This window comes from Salvelinus namaycush, chromosome 14 (genome assembly GCF_016432855.1).
Source record: "Salvelinus namaycush isolate Seneca chromosome 14, SaNama_1.0, whole genome shotgun sequence".
NCBI lineage: Eukaryota > Metazoa > Chordata > Actinopteri > Salmoniformes > Salmonidae > Salvelinus > Salvelinus namaycush.
In genome coordinates, this window is record NC_052320.1 from 23,167,766 (window position 1) to 23,187,654 (window position 19,889).

Genomic DNA, 19,889 nt, shown 5'->3' on the forward strand with positions numbered 1-19,889 from the left:
ATGCTTTAAGCACACTGTTTCATTAAATAATTAAGACACACAAATGACTCAAGAAAGAGCCCGATGGTCACACTGTGTTAAAAAAGAAAAAATCCAGCAAGTGCCTGTGTGACTGGCCCACGTTGTCTTGATCTCCTCCCTACTGCAGCGAAAAGGCACCACAGCACAGCAAGTGGTTATTGCGCTGTCCGTGCTGGAGCTGCAACATCATTTCAGCCCTTTAGTTACTAACTTGTTTCTGACTGAAAAGTTCTGTTACCGAAATCCCTAATTTATTTAGGAAAAACATTCCCTATTCCCTCAACCCTTGCCCTCTGAGTGAATTTGCTTGATCCAACATTTTGCCTTTGCATGAGGCTTGGTGCTCACAGAATCAGTAGGCTATTTAACAAACACAGAAGGCAACAGAAGCAAGATCTGCCTTATCTCTGTAGACATATATGGATAATTTATAAAGCCAGACACATTTAACAGTTAGGCTATTGATTATAGACCTACTTAAGTTGGAGATTCCTCTTGCCTCAATTTTCTAAGACAATTAGGCTAAGGTTGTTTCCTCATCTCTGCTGCTGCTCACCTCCACCACATTGTTCTCAATCCTAATATGCTGGTTAATTTTGCTATTATGCACATAGCAACATAGGGAAAGGCACCAAATCTACAGTGCACTGAAGATTGTTTCAGAACCGCGGACAGCGACCGTACCCAAACGGGAGAAAGCGCATTAAAATAATATTAGATTTATTAGTGTTGTACCACTATTTGTACATAATATAACCATATACAATTTTATTATCACATGTCTTAGAGTGATGGATTGTGCCATCCCTGTGGCCTCCGCAATGGATTAGTCCACTGAGACAGGCGCGAATCAGACAGGTGTCTTGTGCACCATGCAAAAAAAAAAAAAATAATCTCGGTCGACCAACAGCCTATCGACCAGTCAACTAATGGTGTCAGGCCTAGCGGCGGTACATTAAGAATGTCTCTGACCTCATGCAAGGGAAACGCTGCAGTGTATGCCCTCTCGTTGAGCAGTCGAGCCACGCCCACCTCCGCTCTCTTCCTCTTGCCGTACACCGTTCTCGCCAGAAGCTCATACACCTGCCATGGACAGCCAATTGACCATATGAGAATGACATAGTCTGAAGTAAAGCATTTTTGACCACATATAGGTAGGCCTACATACAGTACAGTATGTCCATCTATTCCTGGTGGTCATCCATCGTTATCCAACAAATGGGGAAAGACGCAGAAAGTCAATGGATGCACTCACTATACGGTGTCTCTGTGTGTTAGTAAAATAGGTGTCATGGTTCTCACAGCCGAGGAACCTGAGAAGTGACAAACAGAGCGAGGTTAAACCTGTAGTCATTTATAACTTACAGTAACAGGGTATTTTATAAAGGTCAGCACGCAATGTGGCTCAACTAAATGTTGAGGATTCGCAATCAAAACCGATATCAGGAAGTTTCCGGGATGTAGGGACTCACTTCTCCATCTTTGACTTGCGAAAGGCACAAGTGTAGTAGTCCAGTGGCCTGTTTGGCAAGGACTCCGCCATGACGTTGGGAATGTATAGTTTCCGAAGGATCCGGTCAGAAGTGTTGAAGTTTGGGTTTGGTTGGGCCTGCAACACAAAAACAACATTCTCCGTAACACTCCACACACCATAGTATCGGGTTTACCGTATTTTGCACTACTGTATTTTGCACTGTCATAAAGTGTAGTGTTAGCACTGACCTGTAGGGGTGCTCTCAGAATGAGCTCCTCTGCGTAATACACCAACACATCCCAAGGGGCGCTCAGTTTCAGATAATGGATGGTTTTCTTCTCGCTCGCCGTCTCCTCCTAGTGCCAAACATCAATCATTACAGAACATTCACAAAATTATGAATTATATGGTACAGTGTGCTGCCGTATATAAGCATTATTAGATTGACCAGTAAAACTGTCAACAGAGCATTAGCATTAAGAAGGAACGATTGTTATTGGGAAAGTAGAAACACTAGATCTAACCACTAAGTCTTGTGGAGCTAGGTGAGTTAATAGTGTATATTATATTACCTTTTCCAGCAGTATGCCGGCATTCTGCAGGTTTTGGGTGAATTTGTCCCTCCATCGAGCCAGCTGAGCCTTTCGCCGCTCAGACCTGCTGCTCCCCTCCTCTGCCCTGGCTCCGACCTCCTCCGGACCGCTGGTCTCAGATTGGCCCCTCCATCTGGAGCGAAGCTTTCTCGGTTTCACCTCCCATACTAGAACAAAGTCTGATACAGGATCAGTCAGACAAAGCCACAGGTTAGAGTTTGATTGGTGGCTTGTTCTTTATACTGTCTGTTACCAGGGATCTGCCACTCTGTTCCTGGAAAGCTACTGGGCGTGCAGGCTTTTATTCCAGACCTGCACTAACACACCTGATTCAAATGATTAAGGCCCAAAGTGAAGACCATAATTATTTCATTATTTGAAAATAGGTGATTTTAGTGCTGTTGTGGAAACATTCAAGACAAGCAACTTAAAGTAAAATGTAATACTGTATAGATATACAGAAAGCCTAAAAGCACCTATTTTGGTTCGTCCATCTCTAAAGTAGTTCCCCCCTAGTGGTTGTTCCGGTCGGCTACTCGTTTTATCACAGTGTATATAGATGGGGTCATCATCGTCATTATCGTCAGAAGAAGCCGCTGCAGCTGAAAGCTGAAAATATTTCCGTTATATAATGTATATCAATATAACGTCCATTCACATAGCAGATAAATAAATAGGACAGAAAAATGGCTGTAATGACATAGTGAAATCTAATTATTGTGTCCTCGTGTTACTATTGTATTTGTATTCTTATTTTTAAACTCTGCATTGGTGGGAAGGGCTCTTAAGCAAGCATTTCACGGTAAAGTCTACACCAGTTGTATTCGACAAATAAAATGTGACTTTGAATTGGAACGAGCTGTAGCTATTGCGATAGGCAACAACACAAAAGCTTTATTCGCAATATTGATTTTAGATTCAATCACCATAAAATAACATTCTAGTCAAAATGAAAACACTGCTTTTAGGGATCATATTGACATCAATACAACTATGAGGAGAAAGCTTGAAGTCAAATCAGCACTAACCCCCATTCAAGATGCACTGCAACATTCAACATTCTAGGTAAGTCATCATCAGAGCAGCAATAGGATGAGACCAAATCAGGGAGGGAGTGGGGGACACTTACATATCTTGGTGGGATGAAACCCCCGTTCTGCAGACTCCCATAGCTGTCTGTGTTTTGGGGTTCGCCCCGATTGCCCGTCACGTAATCCAGATCGAGCAGCACCTCCCTGTCACCTCCTGTGGCCAGGAGCAACTCCGAACCCTTCCTCAGCATGTTGAAGAAGACGAGGAGGGTCTGCGAGTGTCAGTCTCTAGTCAGTCAGTCTGCTTAGAGAACTACGGAACACAACATACATGCATAAACATACAAACTGTATGTCACATGTACCGTATATATACACTCAAACTCTGATGGAGGTATTCATGCAGTGTTGTCATGCAGGTTCATTAATTAATTGCTATCATTCAAATGAATCAAATCGGATCAAAATGAAAAGGAAGAATGGATACATTATTCCAGCAAGAGATGGAGGAGTGGAGGGGCGAAATGACAGGATACTTCTACCTCAGTGGAGAGGGGGCTGGGAATAGGAGAGAATAACGGGTGGATCTGCAGTAATCTCTGCCTCTCTCCCTCGCTCTATCTCCTCCTCTCCACAGGGAGAGAGCCGAACAGAGTAGGATACCGTAATCTTCCCAGAAAAGAGGCAGCTGAGTTTTGCTCCATCACTCTCAGCAGAGGAAACATGTACATGGCCCCATGCCAATAACTAATCTAACACCCACTAAGGGAGAGGACCAGCATTATTTTAGGGGTGGTGATGGATGTAGGGCATATGAGAGGGGAAGGGACTTATCCGATCTTCCTGTCGGAGTGTACTGCCCCAATCTTAATTAATACACACATTGTGTGTGTTGGTTCTCGCACTGGTACACACTCATGAATAATAGGGGAGGATGGTGGGATACATTTAGAATTGTATTACGTTCCCAGACCATAACGTCAACTAATCTACATGGGCTTCAACACAGAAGGGGAGAAGCGGTTGAGGGGGAGACAATGTCAGTGTATGTTCCACTCAAACCGTGACTCCTGCTTTTACTACAGATGAGGAAAGACAGATCCTTTGTGCTCATTAAAAAACAATGAGTAAGTAGTTACCATGACACCAACCACCAGCCAAGATTGAGGAAACTAGCCAAAGCTTACACAGGGCAACTGCATTCTCATGCATTCTTCTGCATTCTCATGTGTCAGAAGGAGCTCCTTGTTTCCAGTAAGTCACAAACTGGTTCATGATTCCTGATTGTTACAAGTTTCTGCATTTCCTGAAAGGTAACATTACAGTTGCTAAACTTCTTGCAGAACTGTTGTTATAAACCACAGTATTTTTTATTTATTCACTCTGACAAAATTGCCTCTAAGCCATGGAAAAGGGAACAGATCAGCTGTCCAGTCTGTTTGAACACCCTGACAGACCTTACAACTCTTTGAAGTGGGCACAACTTCTGCATCAGCAAATGCTGGGATGAGAGTGGAAGCAGCAGCACTGATGTTTCCTGGTGCCGGGAGACGTTCAGCAGGCGCCCCACACTGACCAAGAACTCAATGCTGGAAAAGATGGTGGAGAAGCTGAGGAAGATGACTCTACTCGAGAGCCCTCTTGGTTATCTGTATGCCAGTCCTGACATGTTTACTCTTGTAGGGTCCAGGAGGAAGGCAAAGGCTGTCAGGAGTGTAAGTGGTCCTACTGCCAGTCTCAATTTAGAACTCATCTGAATGTCCCTCTGTTACAGAAGCACACTGGTGGGTGTAGTGGTCAAGGAGCTGCAGCTGGAGAAGCTGTATCCCCAGCATGACAAACTGCTGGCCATGTACTGCAGACTTGAAAGGTGTATCTGTTCTCTGTGTGCAGCCGAGGAACACAAATGTCACCAAACTGCTGAGATGAAACAGGTGGGTTTCCATAACCAAAGGACATTTGTATGTGGAATGTCAGAAAATTATTGTCAGCGAATATCTCCATGAACAAGCCCTCTAAATGCACAACTGGAAAAGTGAAAGTAAATTATAGGTGGTTGGAACGAGAGTGGTAGGTACAACAGTTCTGTCTAATACACCCAACATGAGACTCAAAATGTGGGTCAGTATGGTCATGTAACATATAACATGTAACATATTGGGGTGTTAATTGGGGTGTTAATCCTTACAAACTGAAATGTATGGATTTGGTTGTGGTTTGTTCCCAAAGGATCTCCTGGCAGTGGAACAGAGAGTTAAAAAGTAGACGACATTACTGAGCCACCATTCAGTTTGCCAGTGGAGGCTGATCCAGGGACGTGGATGGTGCTCCTCATTAACCCTCCCGTTGTCCTCATATTGTGTCTAGACCCCCAGTCCTCCGGGTCACCCTGTCCCGTGTTGGCTAAAGGCCCAATGGGCGCAAGTGTGACAGTATGCGTGTGAACAGCCTTTGCAGATGTATTTCTTACACCTGCAGCACACAGTGTGTGTCTTGGAGTCCTTCTTGGGTGGGCAGAGCTGACACCTCTTCCTCTTACTTGCCCCGGTGACCGGGGCAGCGCGCGGGGCAGCGGCGGGCTCCTCACGCTGTTGATCACGAGCCGCGGTAGCAGTCTGTAGGACTTTGACAAGTGCTGACGCCGCTTCGGTGCGGGGGAGATGCTGCCTTCTTTGGATCAGCGGCTTCACAAGTGCCTTTCCCAGCTGGTCCAGGAACACCCTCCTCTTGTTCCGCTTGCGAGGCATCCAGTCAGGCTTGATCTCTCGCCATATGACAAAGGCGTTGTAGGAGGACACGTCGAGGATGTTGTGGAAGACGACCAGGGGCCAGCGGGCATTCATCCGTCTGCAGCTGTAGGTTCCTACCACCTTGTCTAGGTTGTCCAATCCGCCCTTGTTGCAGTTGTAGTCTAGGATGACGACCGGCTTCCTGTCGCGGCGATCGCTGACTTGGGCCTGCGTGTGCAGGATGCTCAGAAGTAGCACGTTCTTATTTTTCTTTGCCAGGTAGGACACGAGAGTGGTGGTGGGCGTGAAGGCAAATTTGGAGGACAGGACCTGTCTGCCCTTGGACTCGAGCAGCGCGGGCGGGAGCTCGGCCTTGTTCTTTCTCACCGTGCCCACCATGGTGAGGTTCCTCTCGAGGAGCCGCTGTCCCAGTTCGTAGGATGTGAAGAAATTGTCACACGTGACATTGCGACCGCTCAGTCCCGTTGTCAGATCGAGGACGACGTGCATCCCCTGGGTCTTCTCGGGGCCTCCGCTGGCCGCCTTACCGGTGTACACTTGTATCTTCCAAGCGTAGCTGGACTTGGCGTCGCAGGCCACCAACGACTTGATGCCGTATTTCGCCGGCTTGCTGGGAATGTACTGACGGAAAGGACAGCAGCCTTTGGCGAGGGGAGAAGAGATTGGCATCATTACCGGCTCATGGGGGCCAATGAGTGCTACGTTATACATATACTAGCTCTCTCTACGCACACACACACACGCACACACGCACACACGCGCAGTACCTCTGAACGGACCAGTTGCTCGTCCACCATTACGTCAGGCCCCGGGTTGTAGAGGGCAGGCTGTCCGTGGCGAGCCTCGCGGTTCTCGACTGGCGATCGTCGAATTGCAGCAGCCTCGAGTACCTGTGAAAGACATTGAGCGGCATGGTGGCTCGGAACACGGTCCTGTCGCTCTCGGTGTCCCACAGACTGGCCGCGGCCTCGCCTCGGGACCTGTAGACGCCCACTAGGATGATCAGCCCTACGTAGGCGCGCAGGTCGGTGGCGTCCATGGCTCGCCAGCCGTCGCCGTATTTTCTGGCCCCGTGCAGATTCGTCATGTCCAGAATTATCCTTTCTATCGCCGATGTGACGAACAGGCGGAAGGCGGATGCGATGTCGCGGGCGTGACTCACGTCATAGGCCGTGGGGCCCGGAGTCTCGTCCGGCCCTGCGTGGCAGAGCGCACGGGCCCTGCGGCAGCGGCCGTAGGGCACGGGGGACCATTCGATTTTTCCGTTTTTCGACAGCAACGGCGTCTCCCTTTGGCCTACGGCCGAGGCGATCTCTTCCTCGCCTTCGTCCTCGCGTTCGGCCTTGCGTTCATCCTCGCCTTCGGCCTCGGGGTCTTCCTCCGAAGAGCGCGAAGACGCCTGGTCGGGCCTCATTCCACATTCCTCCCCGTCTTCGTCTTCCGAAACCTCTTCCTCCTCCTCCTCCTCGGAATCGGAATAGTCTTCTTGGTCGACGCCGGAGAAGATCTGTTCTAGGACCTGCGCTGCGGTGAAACGCACGGTCATGGCTGCTCGGGTCCACTGATCGGGTCCACTGATCGGGTCCACTGATTGGGTCCACTGATCAGGTCCACTGAGCAGCAGAGGCGGGGGAGAGCACGCGGCACGGGGGTAACGATGACTTTGTGTGCCGCTGACAATATTAGTATCCTCTCTACGGCCAACTTACGCCCCCGTTGCGCCCCTGGGCGTGTGTAGCCGTGTGTGCAGTTCACCTGTGCACCACTGGGCTGTCCTCTTGCACACACAGCGGGGCATGTCTGGACGTGTGTAGCCCTGGCTGGGTCACTCTGACCCCCAGCGCAGAGCGCAGAGGGGGAGCCCCCAACTCACACAGTACACACAATAGCATGCGCCGCTCCCTGGTGGCTGCCTGCTGGCTGGCTGGCTGCCTGGGTCACTCTGACCCCCAGCGCAGAGCGCAGAGGGGGAGCCCTCAACTCACACAGTACACACAATAGTATGCGCCGCTCCCTGCTGGCTCCCGGCTGGCTGGCTGGCTGCCTGGGTCACTCTGACCCCTAGCGCAGAGCGCAGAGGGGGAGCCCCCAACTCACACAGTACACACAATAACATACACCTCGCTAGTGGCTGCCTGGGTCACTCTGACCCCCAGCGCAGAGCGCAGAGGGGGAGCCCCCAACTCACACAGTACACACAATACCATACACCTCGCTAGTGGCTGCCTGGGTCACTCTGACCCCCAGCGAAGAGCGCAGAGGGGGAACCCTCTAAACACAGGGCCTGGGTCACTCTGATCGCGAGGACCACAGGAGGGTTAACGTACTATATGTTACACAATAGACACCTGGGGCCTGTTGCACAAAAGTAGAATTAAGACATCCGGGATAAATGACTCAGCTGAGCTCAATGAAGCCAAAACATGTGCGTCCAGGCTTAATTGGTTGCACAAAGACCAAGCCAGGATGAGCAGACACGGATTCATTAAGCCAGGTGAAACCAATCCTGGATAGGTGCGCGCTCACGGCTCACTCAAATAGACCCCGCCACAGATCACAGATTAACTGATTTACCATGGCAACTAGAGCCGCGTACTTTTCCCCGTCGGAAGCACAAATCCTCATGGAGGCATACGAGGAGGTAAAAGATATAATTAAGAAGAAAGGCAACACCGCCACAGTGATAAAGCAAAGAGAAAAAGCGTGGCAAAGTATTGCAGACCGCCTGAATGCGTAAGTAGTGCACAATTACACACTCACCGCTCCGCTGAAACATCACAATTACAATTCAAATATTTAATTCACATCTCCAAAAATGCAGTTGTACTGTAATTATGAAACGGTTAAATTTTTAATTGAAATGCACTGCAGATATGAGTGAAATTGTGTAAAGTAACTCCATCACACTGTATAAAGCTATGATAAATTTTTTGATATTTTTACTGAAAACAAGACAAAAATACCAAGTAATTTTTTGCAGTGTGACTCCATTAAATGTGTGTGTGTGTGTGTGTGTGTGTGTGTGTGTGTGTGTGTGTGTGTGTGTGTGTGTGTAGATTAAACATGAACGGGCCAAAACGGACATGGCAGCAGGTCAAAATCAAATACAAGAACATTCTGCAGAATGGTATGGTCCCTGACTAATATTTAACAAAGCACAAGCATATATTGTACCCAGAAGGTGCCTGCTCACACATTGTCTGTACTGTTTTAGCAGTGAAAAAGAATACCCACAGACAAGGCACGGGTGGTGGGTCACCAAAGGCTGACCTTACCCCAGCAGAGGACATGGCCTTGGAGCTAAATAAAGGCAGGCCCGTCTTAGAGGGGATCCCTGGGGGGAAAGAGACGAGCATAGGTTCCTCCCAAGATGCCACCCGCTTCATTCAAGGTATGTCCTTCCATCTCTACATGGGATACAACCACATTCATATTGAATCAATTTGGACTGTCTGACTTTGGTTTACCTATTGCCTTGCAGTGTCTGGCAGCACTGTGTTCCTGTTAGAGCCACCAGCACAAGCACCAGACGATGCTGATCCAGTGAGTACTCCATCAAAGGCATACTGTAGGCCTGGCATGTCTTGTCTACTAGCTTCAATATGAATCCGATTAAATGTGATAGGGTGAAGGCCCCAGTGCAGCAGCAACAGCACATGATGGAGACGATGATGAGGAGGAGACCATCTCTCTGGATTCCAGAAGGCATGAGGTATCATGTTAAGACTGTGAAAGTACTATTTACTCTACAATGGTGAGGAGTCCTCATCAAAATCAAAAAATCTAATTTCTTTTACAGGACCCAGATGCTATACAGTGGGAAAACCAGCCTGGCAACATAGTGCGTATTAATAAAAGGACACCACATCCTGCCAAATTCCAGCTGCGCTAATTGTATTGTGTTCACAGAGCTCACAAGCTATCAGAAAGTTGTATGGCAACCACCTCCGGCGCCAAATAGAACTGGCAGACATAGACATTCAGTACAAGAAGAAAAAGATGGAAAATCTTGCACTGGAGTCCGAAATAAAAAAGAGGACAATTAGGAAACTGGACCTTGAAATAAAAAAACTTGAGAGGGAGGTGAGATATGCCTTCAATGTACACTGTATGCTAACTGTAACACAAATGTATTAATCATTATTTTTCTTTCCTCCCCCAGCTCCAAGAAGATGACACAGCTCAAAATAAAAATTAGGTATATTCTCGTAAAGTCAAGTGAGCCATGACATATGAGCTCTTATTGTGAGCACACAGGACGGTGGCATCTTTCTAAGGTTTTTTTTATTTTCCCAGCAATCAGTACAACCAAGTCATCGTTATAAGGCATCGCCCTCTTTTGCCCACCCCCCCAGCACCAGGTGTGGCCACTAGCCTATATGAAGGCCCAAAATTGTGTGTTCCTTTCTGCTCTGACAATGGCATGCCCATTCGTGCGAGATGTGGTGGATGAAGAAGCACTTGTGCTGAGGAGAGCCTTCAGGCGAGAAAGGGTCTTCAGGGACCGGTTGGACCCACTGGCCTTCCCTGATGACCATCTATATGAAAGATACAGGTTTTCTGCAGATGGCATCAGGTATCTATGCAGACTACTGGGTCCCAGGATTAAGCACCGCACTGCACGGAGCCATGCACTGAGTGTGGAGCAAATGGTTTGTGTGGCCTTGCGCTTTTTTGCTAGTGGAGCCTTCCTGTACTCAGTGGGGGATGCAGAACAGCTGAACAAGGCCACAATTTGCCGCACAATAAGGAGTGTGTGTCTGGCTATCAAAGCATTAGCAGATGTCTTCATCTCCTTCCCTGGCCACAGAAGACTCTGTGACATCAAAGAGGAGTTCTATAGGATTGCAGGTAAGAGGATCTACAAATTACAGGACAACTGTTAACACATAGTAGGATACTCATTACTTTGTGTGACAGGTTTCCCCAATGTCATTGGTGCATTGGACTGCACACACATAAGGATAAAAGCCCCCTCAGGTGCCCATGAGGCCGATTTTGTGAATAGGAAATCCTTTCACAGCATTAATGTTCAGGTGAACATAACTTTTTGATATTGTCCATTGACGAACACTCTGCATTGCCAGTGATGTGCATTGATTGGTGTAATATTCCTCATCTTATGATTTCAGATGGTCTGCAATGCTGACTGTGTGATCAGCAATGTTGTGGCAAAATGGCCTGGCTCAGTCCATGAATCCAGAATCTTTCGGGCCTCTGAAATCTATCAGTGCCTATCACAAGGTAAGCCACACAACCCCTATTTATAACCATCATGGCTGTGTCAAGAATATCACTGTGTTTATGAGGTAGTAATGATGAGATTTTGTGTTGACAGGTGAATTCTCTGGTGTGTTGCTGGGAGACAGGGGGTATGGCTGCCAGCCTTTTCTCCTGACACCTTTCACAGACCCCCAGGAAGCACAGCAGGCCTACAACCATGCCCATGCCAGGACCAGGGCCAGAGTTGAAATGACCTTTGGCCTCCTGAAGGCACGCTTTCACTGCCTTCACAAATTAAGGGTCAGCCCTGTTAGGGCATGTGATATTACTGTGGCTTGTGCTGTCCTCCACAATGTGGCCTGCCTGAGGAAGGAGAGGGCCCCCAGAGTGCCACCAGCCATGGACTGGGACAATCCGGCAATCTTCCCTGATGACGACAGTGGTCGGCTGCTGAGGGACCAATATGTGTTGAATTATTTTAGTTAGTATGTGTGCTTTCAATTTTGGTTAAATATGTCCTGCGGTGGCAGAGGAATTTGGTTTTTTTTGGGTTCGTTTTTTTACGAATTTGGCCTCTTATGATGTTTGTGCGGTATACTGTGTGTAATACAAGGCTGCAGGGAGGCTACTGCATCCATTCATTTGTCTGTTCAGTTGATGTGTATGGATTTGTCCTGCATTTATTTTAGTGTGCAGACATGCAGGGTGTGTTATATACAGACCTTTGAATGTGTATGTATCATTTTGTATAATATGCTTGGATTCTGTGCTTTCCATCTTGTAGAGTCACTGTGACTTCAGTTTCGAAAGGAGCTGATGGTTTACCTGCTTTGTTTTGTCCTTATTCAATAAAGGAACATAATGTTACACATTGTGTTTTTATATTCATATGGAATGTGTATTTGTTTATATGACAGAGTACTAGGGCCACACTGAAGAAAAAGGATAAAGTCATAAATTTATGAGGCTGGTTCTTTCTGCAGAAAAGCTACATATTGTTTTTACAGTTTTGATACTTATGACAATGTGATACTTAATATTCTGGCACATCAGCATGTCTTTGTTTATGAAACCATACTGAAGTACAATTTCACGAAATGCCCCACATCTGTCATTTTAACAACTGTCCTCCTTTAAAACAACTGGTTACAATATTATGACTTGTGTTTTTTTCCCCTCTGTGGCCCTAATATTCTATCATTTTATATATAGCCTTATAGTCTATGGGAAACTGTAAATTATCTAATGATAGCAACATCATCTAAAAATCATTTTTTATCCAAAATCATTGAAATTAATGATCACAAACGTTTAAATAATGACAGTGGGTCTAGTTATATGTGATAACAATGTATAGTGAGCAGTGAAATAACTATTGGTTTCCATTTGTGGTGACTGCTGACTGACATTAGGGATGAGATTAAATAGATCCTGGAATTTAGCCTGGTCTGGAGCAGGCTAGCTCCACAGAATAAATCTCCATGGTAATTTATACCATAACATATCCTCCTGCCCCCTATCCATCTTTAGTGCAACCGGATTACGGATCAATTGAGCCAGGATCACCAAGATATCCTGGCTTAATCCCTTATCCTAGTTTTGTGCAACAGGCCCCTGGTGATGACAAAATAATAGACTGAAAATAAGGATAGTACATGCTATATAGTATAATCTAAAAGAGAAACTCTAGTTAACCGACCACAATCAACTACACATTTTTAAGACATCATTGAGGATAATTGGCAGAATCTACCGCACACCCAAAACCGATTAATGAAGGTGCTGGAGGCTAAATGCAAAACTGGAGAAAATGGGAAAAGTCTCCATATTGTTGTTTTAAAGAATTTGTCAGTACGTCCTATCGGCTTCACAACCGCAGACTGTGTGTAACCACGCCAGCCCAGAACCTCCACATCCGGCTTCTTCACCTCCGGGATCATCTGAGACCCACTACCCGGACAGCTGATGAAACTGAGTTGTATTTCTGTCTGTAATAAAGCCTTTTTGTGGGGAAAAACTAATTCCCAGGTGGGTGGGCCTATGCCCTCCCAGGCCCACACATGACTCCTGCATGCTTTGTTGACTATGAACTTTCTTGTTTACCCAACCGTGGGACAGACTATGTTTGTTCCCACACTCGGGACTCTGACTCTCTATTGGTTACATGGACTCATGGCCTCACATCCTATTCTAACCACCTCTCGCCGGCTTTGTATTCATGTTACCTGATGAAATAGATGTATAATATGATCTTGTTGCCATCTAATGCACATTCAAATGTCATAAATCAACATTGCAGAGCTCTCCCTGTCCTCTGCCGTGCCTTGATTCTACTGTTGCTATCCCCAATTCTGACATGTGCTCTGATATCGGTTTCACTGATTTCTGTTCTCGTAAAAGCCTGGGTTTTCCTCACTTTAACACCAGAAGCTTATTACCTAAAATGGATCAATTGAAAGTGTGGGTTCACAGCTCCAATCCAGATGTGTTGGTCATTACTGCGACGTGGTTAAGAAAGAGTGTTTTGAATACTGATGTTAACCTTTCTGGTTATGACCTTTTTCGGCAAGACAGATCTTCCAAAGGTGGGAGAGTGGCAATCGTTACTAAGGATCACCTTCAGTGCTCAGTTGTCTCCACCAAGTCTGTCCCCTAACAATTTGATTTGCTGGTTTTAAGCATTCAACTTCCAAATAGCTTTTTGTTGACTGTTGCTGGGTGTTATCGTCCTCCATCAGCATCGGCCTGTACCCTACCTGCCCTAAGCTCTCTCCTGGCACCTTACACTAAGTCTGAATTTGTCCTGCTGGGTGACCTAAACTGGGATATGCTTAAACCACTTGACCAAGTCCTAAAACAATGGGACTCCCTAAATCTTTCTCAGATTATTAATACTAATCCCACTAGGTATGACTCCAAACACCTAGTAAAGGCTACTCTCCTCGACGTTATCCTTACAAATAATCCTGATAGCTGTCAGTCTGGTGTTTTCTGTAATGACCTTAGTGATCACTGTTTTACAGCCTATGTTCGTAATGGCTGCTGAGTGAAACGACCTGTTCTGATTTGTCATAGACACCTGCTAAAAAACTTTAATGAGCAAGCCTTCCTTCATGACCTGGCCTCTGTAAATTGGTACAGAATCAGCTCGAAAACACGTGGACCTTCTTTTTTTATATTTTCAGTGATATTGTTAACAAACACACCCCCATAAAGAAAATGTGAATTAAAAACAGGTTCAGCCCCTGGTTTGACAGTGATCTTGCAGAGTTACGCCACCTCAAGAATTCCATTTGGCGAAAGGCACACACATACTCAGGCTGACTGGCTCTCGTTCAGGCAAATGAGAAATAAGTGCACTCAGGCTATCCGGAAGGTCAAAGTTAGTTACTTTGAGGAGCAGTTCCCTCTCTGTGGGTCTAACCCCAAGAAGTTCTAGAAAACGGTTAAAGACCTGGAGAATAAACCCTCCTCCTCACAGCTGCCCATGTCCTTTAAAGTTGATGATGTGGTTGTTACTGACAAGAAGCACATGGCTGAGCTTTTTAATCACCACTTCATTAAGTCAGGATTCCCATTTGACTCAGCCATATCTCCCATCCCTTCTAATGCAACTAGCCTCGATGCTCCTCCCTCTTTTCCCCCTGCCCCGTTACAAAGTTTCTCCCTGCAGCCGGTCACTGAGTCCGAGGTGCTAAAGGAGCTCCTTAAACTTGACCCCAAAAAAACATCTGGGTCAGATGGTTTAGACGCATTCTTCTTTAAGGTTGCTGCCCCTATCATCTCCAAGCCTCTCTCTAACCTTTTGAACCTGTCTCTCCTCTCTAGGGAGGTTCCCATTGCTTGGAAGGCAGCCACAGTTCATCATTTATTTAAAGGGGGAGATCAAGCTTATCCTCACTGTTATAGGCCTATTTCTATTTTGCCCTGTTGATCAAAAGTGTTGGAAAAACTTGTCAATAATCAACTGACTGGGTTTCTTGATGTCCATAGTATTCTCTCTGGAATGCAATCTGGTTTCCGCTCACGTTATGGATGTGTCACTGCAACCTTTAAGGTCTTCAATGATGTCACCATTTCCCTTGATTCTAAGCAATGTTGTGTTGCTATTTTTATTGACTTGGCCAAAGCTTTTGATATGGTAGACCATTCCATTCTTGTGTTTGCAGGCTAAGGAGTATTGGTGTCTCTGAGGAGTCTTTGGCCTGGTTTGCTAACTACCTCTCTCAAAGAGTGCACTGTATAAAGTCAGAACATCTGCTGTCTTAGCCACTGCCTGTCACCAAGGGTGTACCCCAAGGCTCGATGCCAGGATCCACGCTCTTCTCAATTTACATCAACAACATAGCTCAGGCAGTAGGAAGCTCTCTCATCCATTTATATGCAGATGATACAGTCTTATACTCCCCTGGCCCCTCTCTGGATTTTGTGTGGAACGCTCTACAACAAAGCTTTCTTAGTGTCCGACAAGCTTTCTCTGCCCTTAACCTTGTTCTGAACACCTCCAAAACAAAGGTCATGTGGTTTGGTAAGAAGAATGCCCCTCTCCCCATGGGTGTGATTGCTACCTCTGAGGGTTTAGACCTTGAGGTAGTCACCTCATACAAGTACTTGGGACGGTACACTGTCCTTCTCTCAGCACATATCAAAGCTGCAGGTTAAAATTACATCTAGACTTGATTTCCTCTATCGTAATCGCTCCTCTTTAGCGAACAAACTAACCCTGATTCAGATGACCATCCTACCCATGCTAGATTACGGAGACGTAATTTATAGATTGGCAGGTAAGGGTGCTCTCTAGCGGCTAGATGTTCTTTACTATTCGGCCATCAGATTTGCCACCAATGCTCCTTATGGGACACATCACTTCACTCTATACTCCTCTGTAAACTGGTCATCTCTGTATACCCGTCGCAAGACCCACTGGTTGATGCTTATTTATAAAACCCTCTAAGGCCTCACTCCCCCCTACCTGAGATATCTACTGCATCCCTCATCCTCCACATAAAACACCTCTTCTGCCAGTCACATTCTGTTAAAGGTCCCCAAAGCACACACATCCCTGGGTCGCTCGTCTTCTCAGTTCGCTGCTGCTAGTGACTGGAACGAGCTGCAACAAACACTCAAACTAGACAGTTTTATCTCATTCTCTTCATTCAAAGACTCAATCATGGACACTCTTACAGACAGTTGTGGCTGCTTTGCGTGATGTATTGTTGTCTCTACCTTCTTGCCCTTTGTGCTGTTGTCTGTGCCCAATAATGTTTGTACCCTGTGCTGCTCCCATGTGGTGTTGCTACCATGTTGTTGTCATGTTGTGTTGATACCATACTGTGTTGTCATGTGTTGCTGCCATGCTATGTTGTCATCTTAGGTCTCTCTTTTTGTTGTCTTGTTGTGATGTGTGTTTTGCCCTATAATTTTATTTAATTATTATTTTTTTTTTAATCCCACCTGTCCCCGCAGGAGGCCTTTTGCCTTTTGGTAGGCTGTCATTGTAAATTAGAATTTGTTCTTAACTGACTTGCCTAGTTAAATAAAGGTTAAATAATATAATAAAGGTTATAATAATAATAATTAAAAAATGGCTGCGCCCCTGCCCAGTCATGTGAAATACATACAGTCTATTTTTGTTTCATCAGACCAGAGGACAATTCTCCAAAAAGTACGATCTTTGTCCCCATGTGCAGTTGCAAAACGTAGTCTGGCTTTTTTATGGCGGTTTTGGAGCAGTGGCTTCTTCCTTGCTGAGCGGCCTTTCAGGTTATGTAGATATAGGACTGTTTTTTCGGTGGATTTACATACTTTTGTACCCGTTTCCTCCAGCATCTTCACAAGGTCCTTTGCTGTTGTTCTGGGATTGATTTGCACTTTTCACACCAAAGTACGTTCATCTCTAGGAGACAGAACGAGTCTCCTTCCTGAGCGGTATGACGGCTGCGTGGTCCAATGGTGTTTATACTTGCATACTATTGTTTGTACAGGGGAACGTGGTACCTTCAGGCGTATGGAAATTGCTCCCAAGGATGAACCAGACTGGTGGAGGTCTACATTTTCTTTCTGAGGTCTTGGCTGATTTCTTTTGATTTTCCCATGATGTCAAGCAAAGAGGCACTAAGTTTGAAGGTAGGCCTTGAAATACATCCAGTTACACCTCCAACTGACTCAAATGATGTCAATTAGCCTATCAGATGCTTCTAAAGCCATGACATAATTTTCTGGAATTTTCCAAGCTGTTTAAAGGCACAGTCAACTTAGTGTATGTAAACTTCTGACCCATTGGAATTGTGATACAGTGAATTATAAGTGAAATAATCGTTCTGTAAACAATTGCTGGAAAAATTACTTGTGTCATGCAAAAAGTAGATGTCCTAACCGACTTGCCAAACATATAGTTAGTTATCAAGAAATGTGTGGTTGAATAACGAGTTTTAATGACTGCAACCTAAGTGTATGTAAACTTCCGACTTCAACTGTAGATTGTGGCCTGCTGGAGGTCATTTTGCAGGGCTCTGGCAGTGCTCCTCCTTGCACAAAGGCGGAGGTAGCGGTCCTGCTGCTGGGTTGTTGCCCTCCTACGGCCTCCTCCACGTCTCCTGATGTACTGGCCTGTCTCCTGGTAGCGCCTCCATGCTCTGGACACTACGCTGACAGACACAGCAAACCTTCTTGCCACAGCTCGCATTGATGTGCCATCCTGGATGAGCTGCACTACCTGAGCCACTTGTGTGGGTTGTAGACTCCGTCTCATGCTACCACTAGAGTGAAAGCACCGCCAGCATTCAAAAGTGACCAAAACATCAGCCAGGAAGCATAGGAACTGAGAAGTGGTCTGTGGTCACCACCTGCAGAACCACTCCTTTATTGGGGGTGTCTTGCTAATTGCCTATAATTTCCACCCTTTTGTCTATTACATTTGCACAACAGCATGTGAAATTTATTGTCAATCAGTGTTGCTTCCTAAGTGGACAGTTTGATTTCACAGAAGTGTGATTGACTTGGAGTTACATTGTGTTGTTTAAGTGTTCCCTTTATTTTTTTGAGCAGTATATATATATATATGCCCATCTCAATGAACTAATCTATTGCGGCGGTCTAGACTAAAAGCCATGATGCTTGATTCGAAAATGTGGTCGGAGCCTCCATATGGAGGGTGTGACGCCATGCAGAGGCTAAATCGAGCTCTGTACCACATCGCCATGTGCCTCCCCATGATTCTTAAATCCTAGAAGTTTAGAACCACCAAAACTCTTCCTAGAGCTGGCCGCCCGGCTAAACTGAGCAATGTGGGAGAAGGGCCTTGGTCAGGGAGGCAGTGGTGTAAAGTAATTTAGTAAAAATACTTGAAAGTAATACTTAAGTAGTGATTTGGGGTATCTGTACTCTATTTATATTTTTGCCAACTTTTACTTTACTACATTCCTGAAGAAAATAATGTGCTTTTTACTCCATATGTTTTCCTAGACACCCAAAAGTACTCATTACATTTTGACAGGAAAATGGTCCAATTCACACTATCAAGACAACATCCAAATCAAATCCCTGGTCATCCCATCTGCCTTTGATCTGGCGGAGTCACTAAACACACATGCTTCATTTGTAAATTATGTCTGAATGTTGGAGTGTGCCCCTGGCTATCCTTTAATTTTTTATTGTGCCATCTGGTTTGCTTAATATAAGGAATTTGAAGTGGTTTATACTTTTACTTTTTATACTTAGGTACATTTTAGCAATTCTGTTTACTTTTGATACTTAAGTATATTTTAAACCAAATAGTTTTATTCAAGTAGTATTTTACTGCTTAATGATGAGTTTGGTGGGTACCATGGTGTTGAATGACCAGCATTCTTACATAGGTATTCCTTTTGTCCAGATGGGATAGGGAAGTAAGATTGCAATTGCATCGTCATCGCACTGCATCGTCTGTGGTCTATCTACTAATTGGGGTCAACCCTAATTGATACCCAAACTGTAATTAATAACTTCACCATGCTCAAATGCATTTTCAATGTCTGCTACCAATAGGTGCCCTTCTTTGCGAGGCATTGGAAAACCTCCCGGGTCTTTGTGGTTGAATCGGTTTGAAATTTACTGCTAAATTGAGGGACATTACAGATAATTGTATGTCTGGGGAACCCACGATGAGGTAGTAATTTAAAAAAAAAAACATGCTAAACATTAGTCCATGCAACTTATGTGACTTGTTAAGCAAATGTTTACTCCTGAATGCATTTAAGCTTGTCATAAAAGTGGTTGAATATTTATTGAATCAAGACATTTCAGCTTTACATTTCTAATTAATTTGTAGATATTAAAAAAACTAAAACATTATTCCACTTTGACATTATGGGGTATTGTGTGTAGGCCAGTGACAAAAAACATTAATTATTAACCCATTTTAAATTCAGGCTGTAGTACAACAAAATGTGGAAAAAGTCAAGGGGTGTGAATAGTTCCTGAACACATGCATACATGCACTACCGTTCAAAAGTTTGGGGTCACTTAGAAATGTCCTTGTTTTTGGCAGCTTCATTAAATAGTACCAGCAAAATACCAGTCTGGCCTTCTAGGCAGAGTTGCAAAGAAAAAGCCATATCTCAGACTGGCCAATAAAAAGAAAAGATTAAGATGGGCAAAAGAGCACAGACACTGGACAGAGGAACGCTGCCTAGAAGGCCAGCATCCCGGAGTCGACTCTTCACTGTTGACGTTGAGACTGGTGTTTTGCGGGTACTATTTAATGAAGCTTCCAGTTAAGGACTTGTGAGGTGTCTGTTTCTCAAACTAGACACTATAA

The 19,889-nt window shown here is 45.3% G+C and overlaps 2 protein-coding genes and 1 pseudogene across 3 annotated transcripts in view; 1 reads left to right on the top strand and 2 right to left on the bottom strand.

The window, feature by feature from the left end:
* Nucleotides 1-3,370, bottom strand: part of LOC120058665 (anoctamin-7-like) — a 37,267-nt gene extending 33,897 nt beyond the window's left edge. Inside the window, exons 1-5 of the mRNA XM_039007416.1 lie at nucleotides 3,218-3,370; nucleotides 1,744-1,851; nucleotides 1,494-1,630; nucleotides 1,277-1,334; nucleotides 994-1,104 (exon numbers count right to left, since the gene is read on the bottom strand). Of these exons, the coding sequence (XP_038863344.1) occupies nucleotides 994-1,104; nucleotides 1,277-1,334; nucleotides 1,494-1,630; nucleotides 1,744-1,851; nucleotides 3,218-3,370 (567 nt within the window). The remainder of the gene's footprint in view (nucleotides 1-993; nucleotides 1,105-1,276; nucleotides 1,335-1,493; nucleotides 1,631-1,743; nucleotides 1,852-3,217) is intronic.
* A 2,133-nt stretch (nucleotides 3,371-5,503) lies between these two features.
* Nucleotides 5,504-7,761, bottom strand: LOC120058667 (annotated as a pseudogene).
* Nucleotides 7,762-10,287: 2,526 nt separating this feature from the next.
* Nucleotides 10,288-11,861, top strand: LOC120059282 (putative nuclease HARBI1). 2 transcript variants are annotated; one of them, XM_039008215.1, is made up of 4 exons: nucleotides 10,288-10,720; nucleotides 10,790-10,905; nucleotides 11,002-11,113; nucleotides 11,208-11,861. In XM_039008215.1, exons 1-4 carry the CDS (start codon nucleotides 10,288-10,290, stop codon nucleotides 11,576-11,578), a joined length of 1,032 nt encoding a protein of 343 aa, XP_038864143.1. In that variant the 3' UTR covers nucleotides 11,579-11,861. The 2 variants fall into 2 exon arrangements, 1 of the variants encoding a protein (XP_038864143.1); XR_005478138.1 differs by lacking the exon at nucleotides 10,790-10,905 and having other exon boundaries at nucleotides 10,603-10,720; nucleotides 11,002-11,236.
* The last annotated feature ends 8,028 nt before the right edge of the window (nucleotides 11,862-19,889 follow it).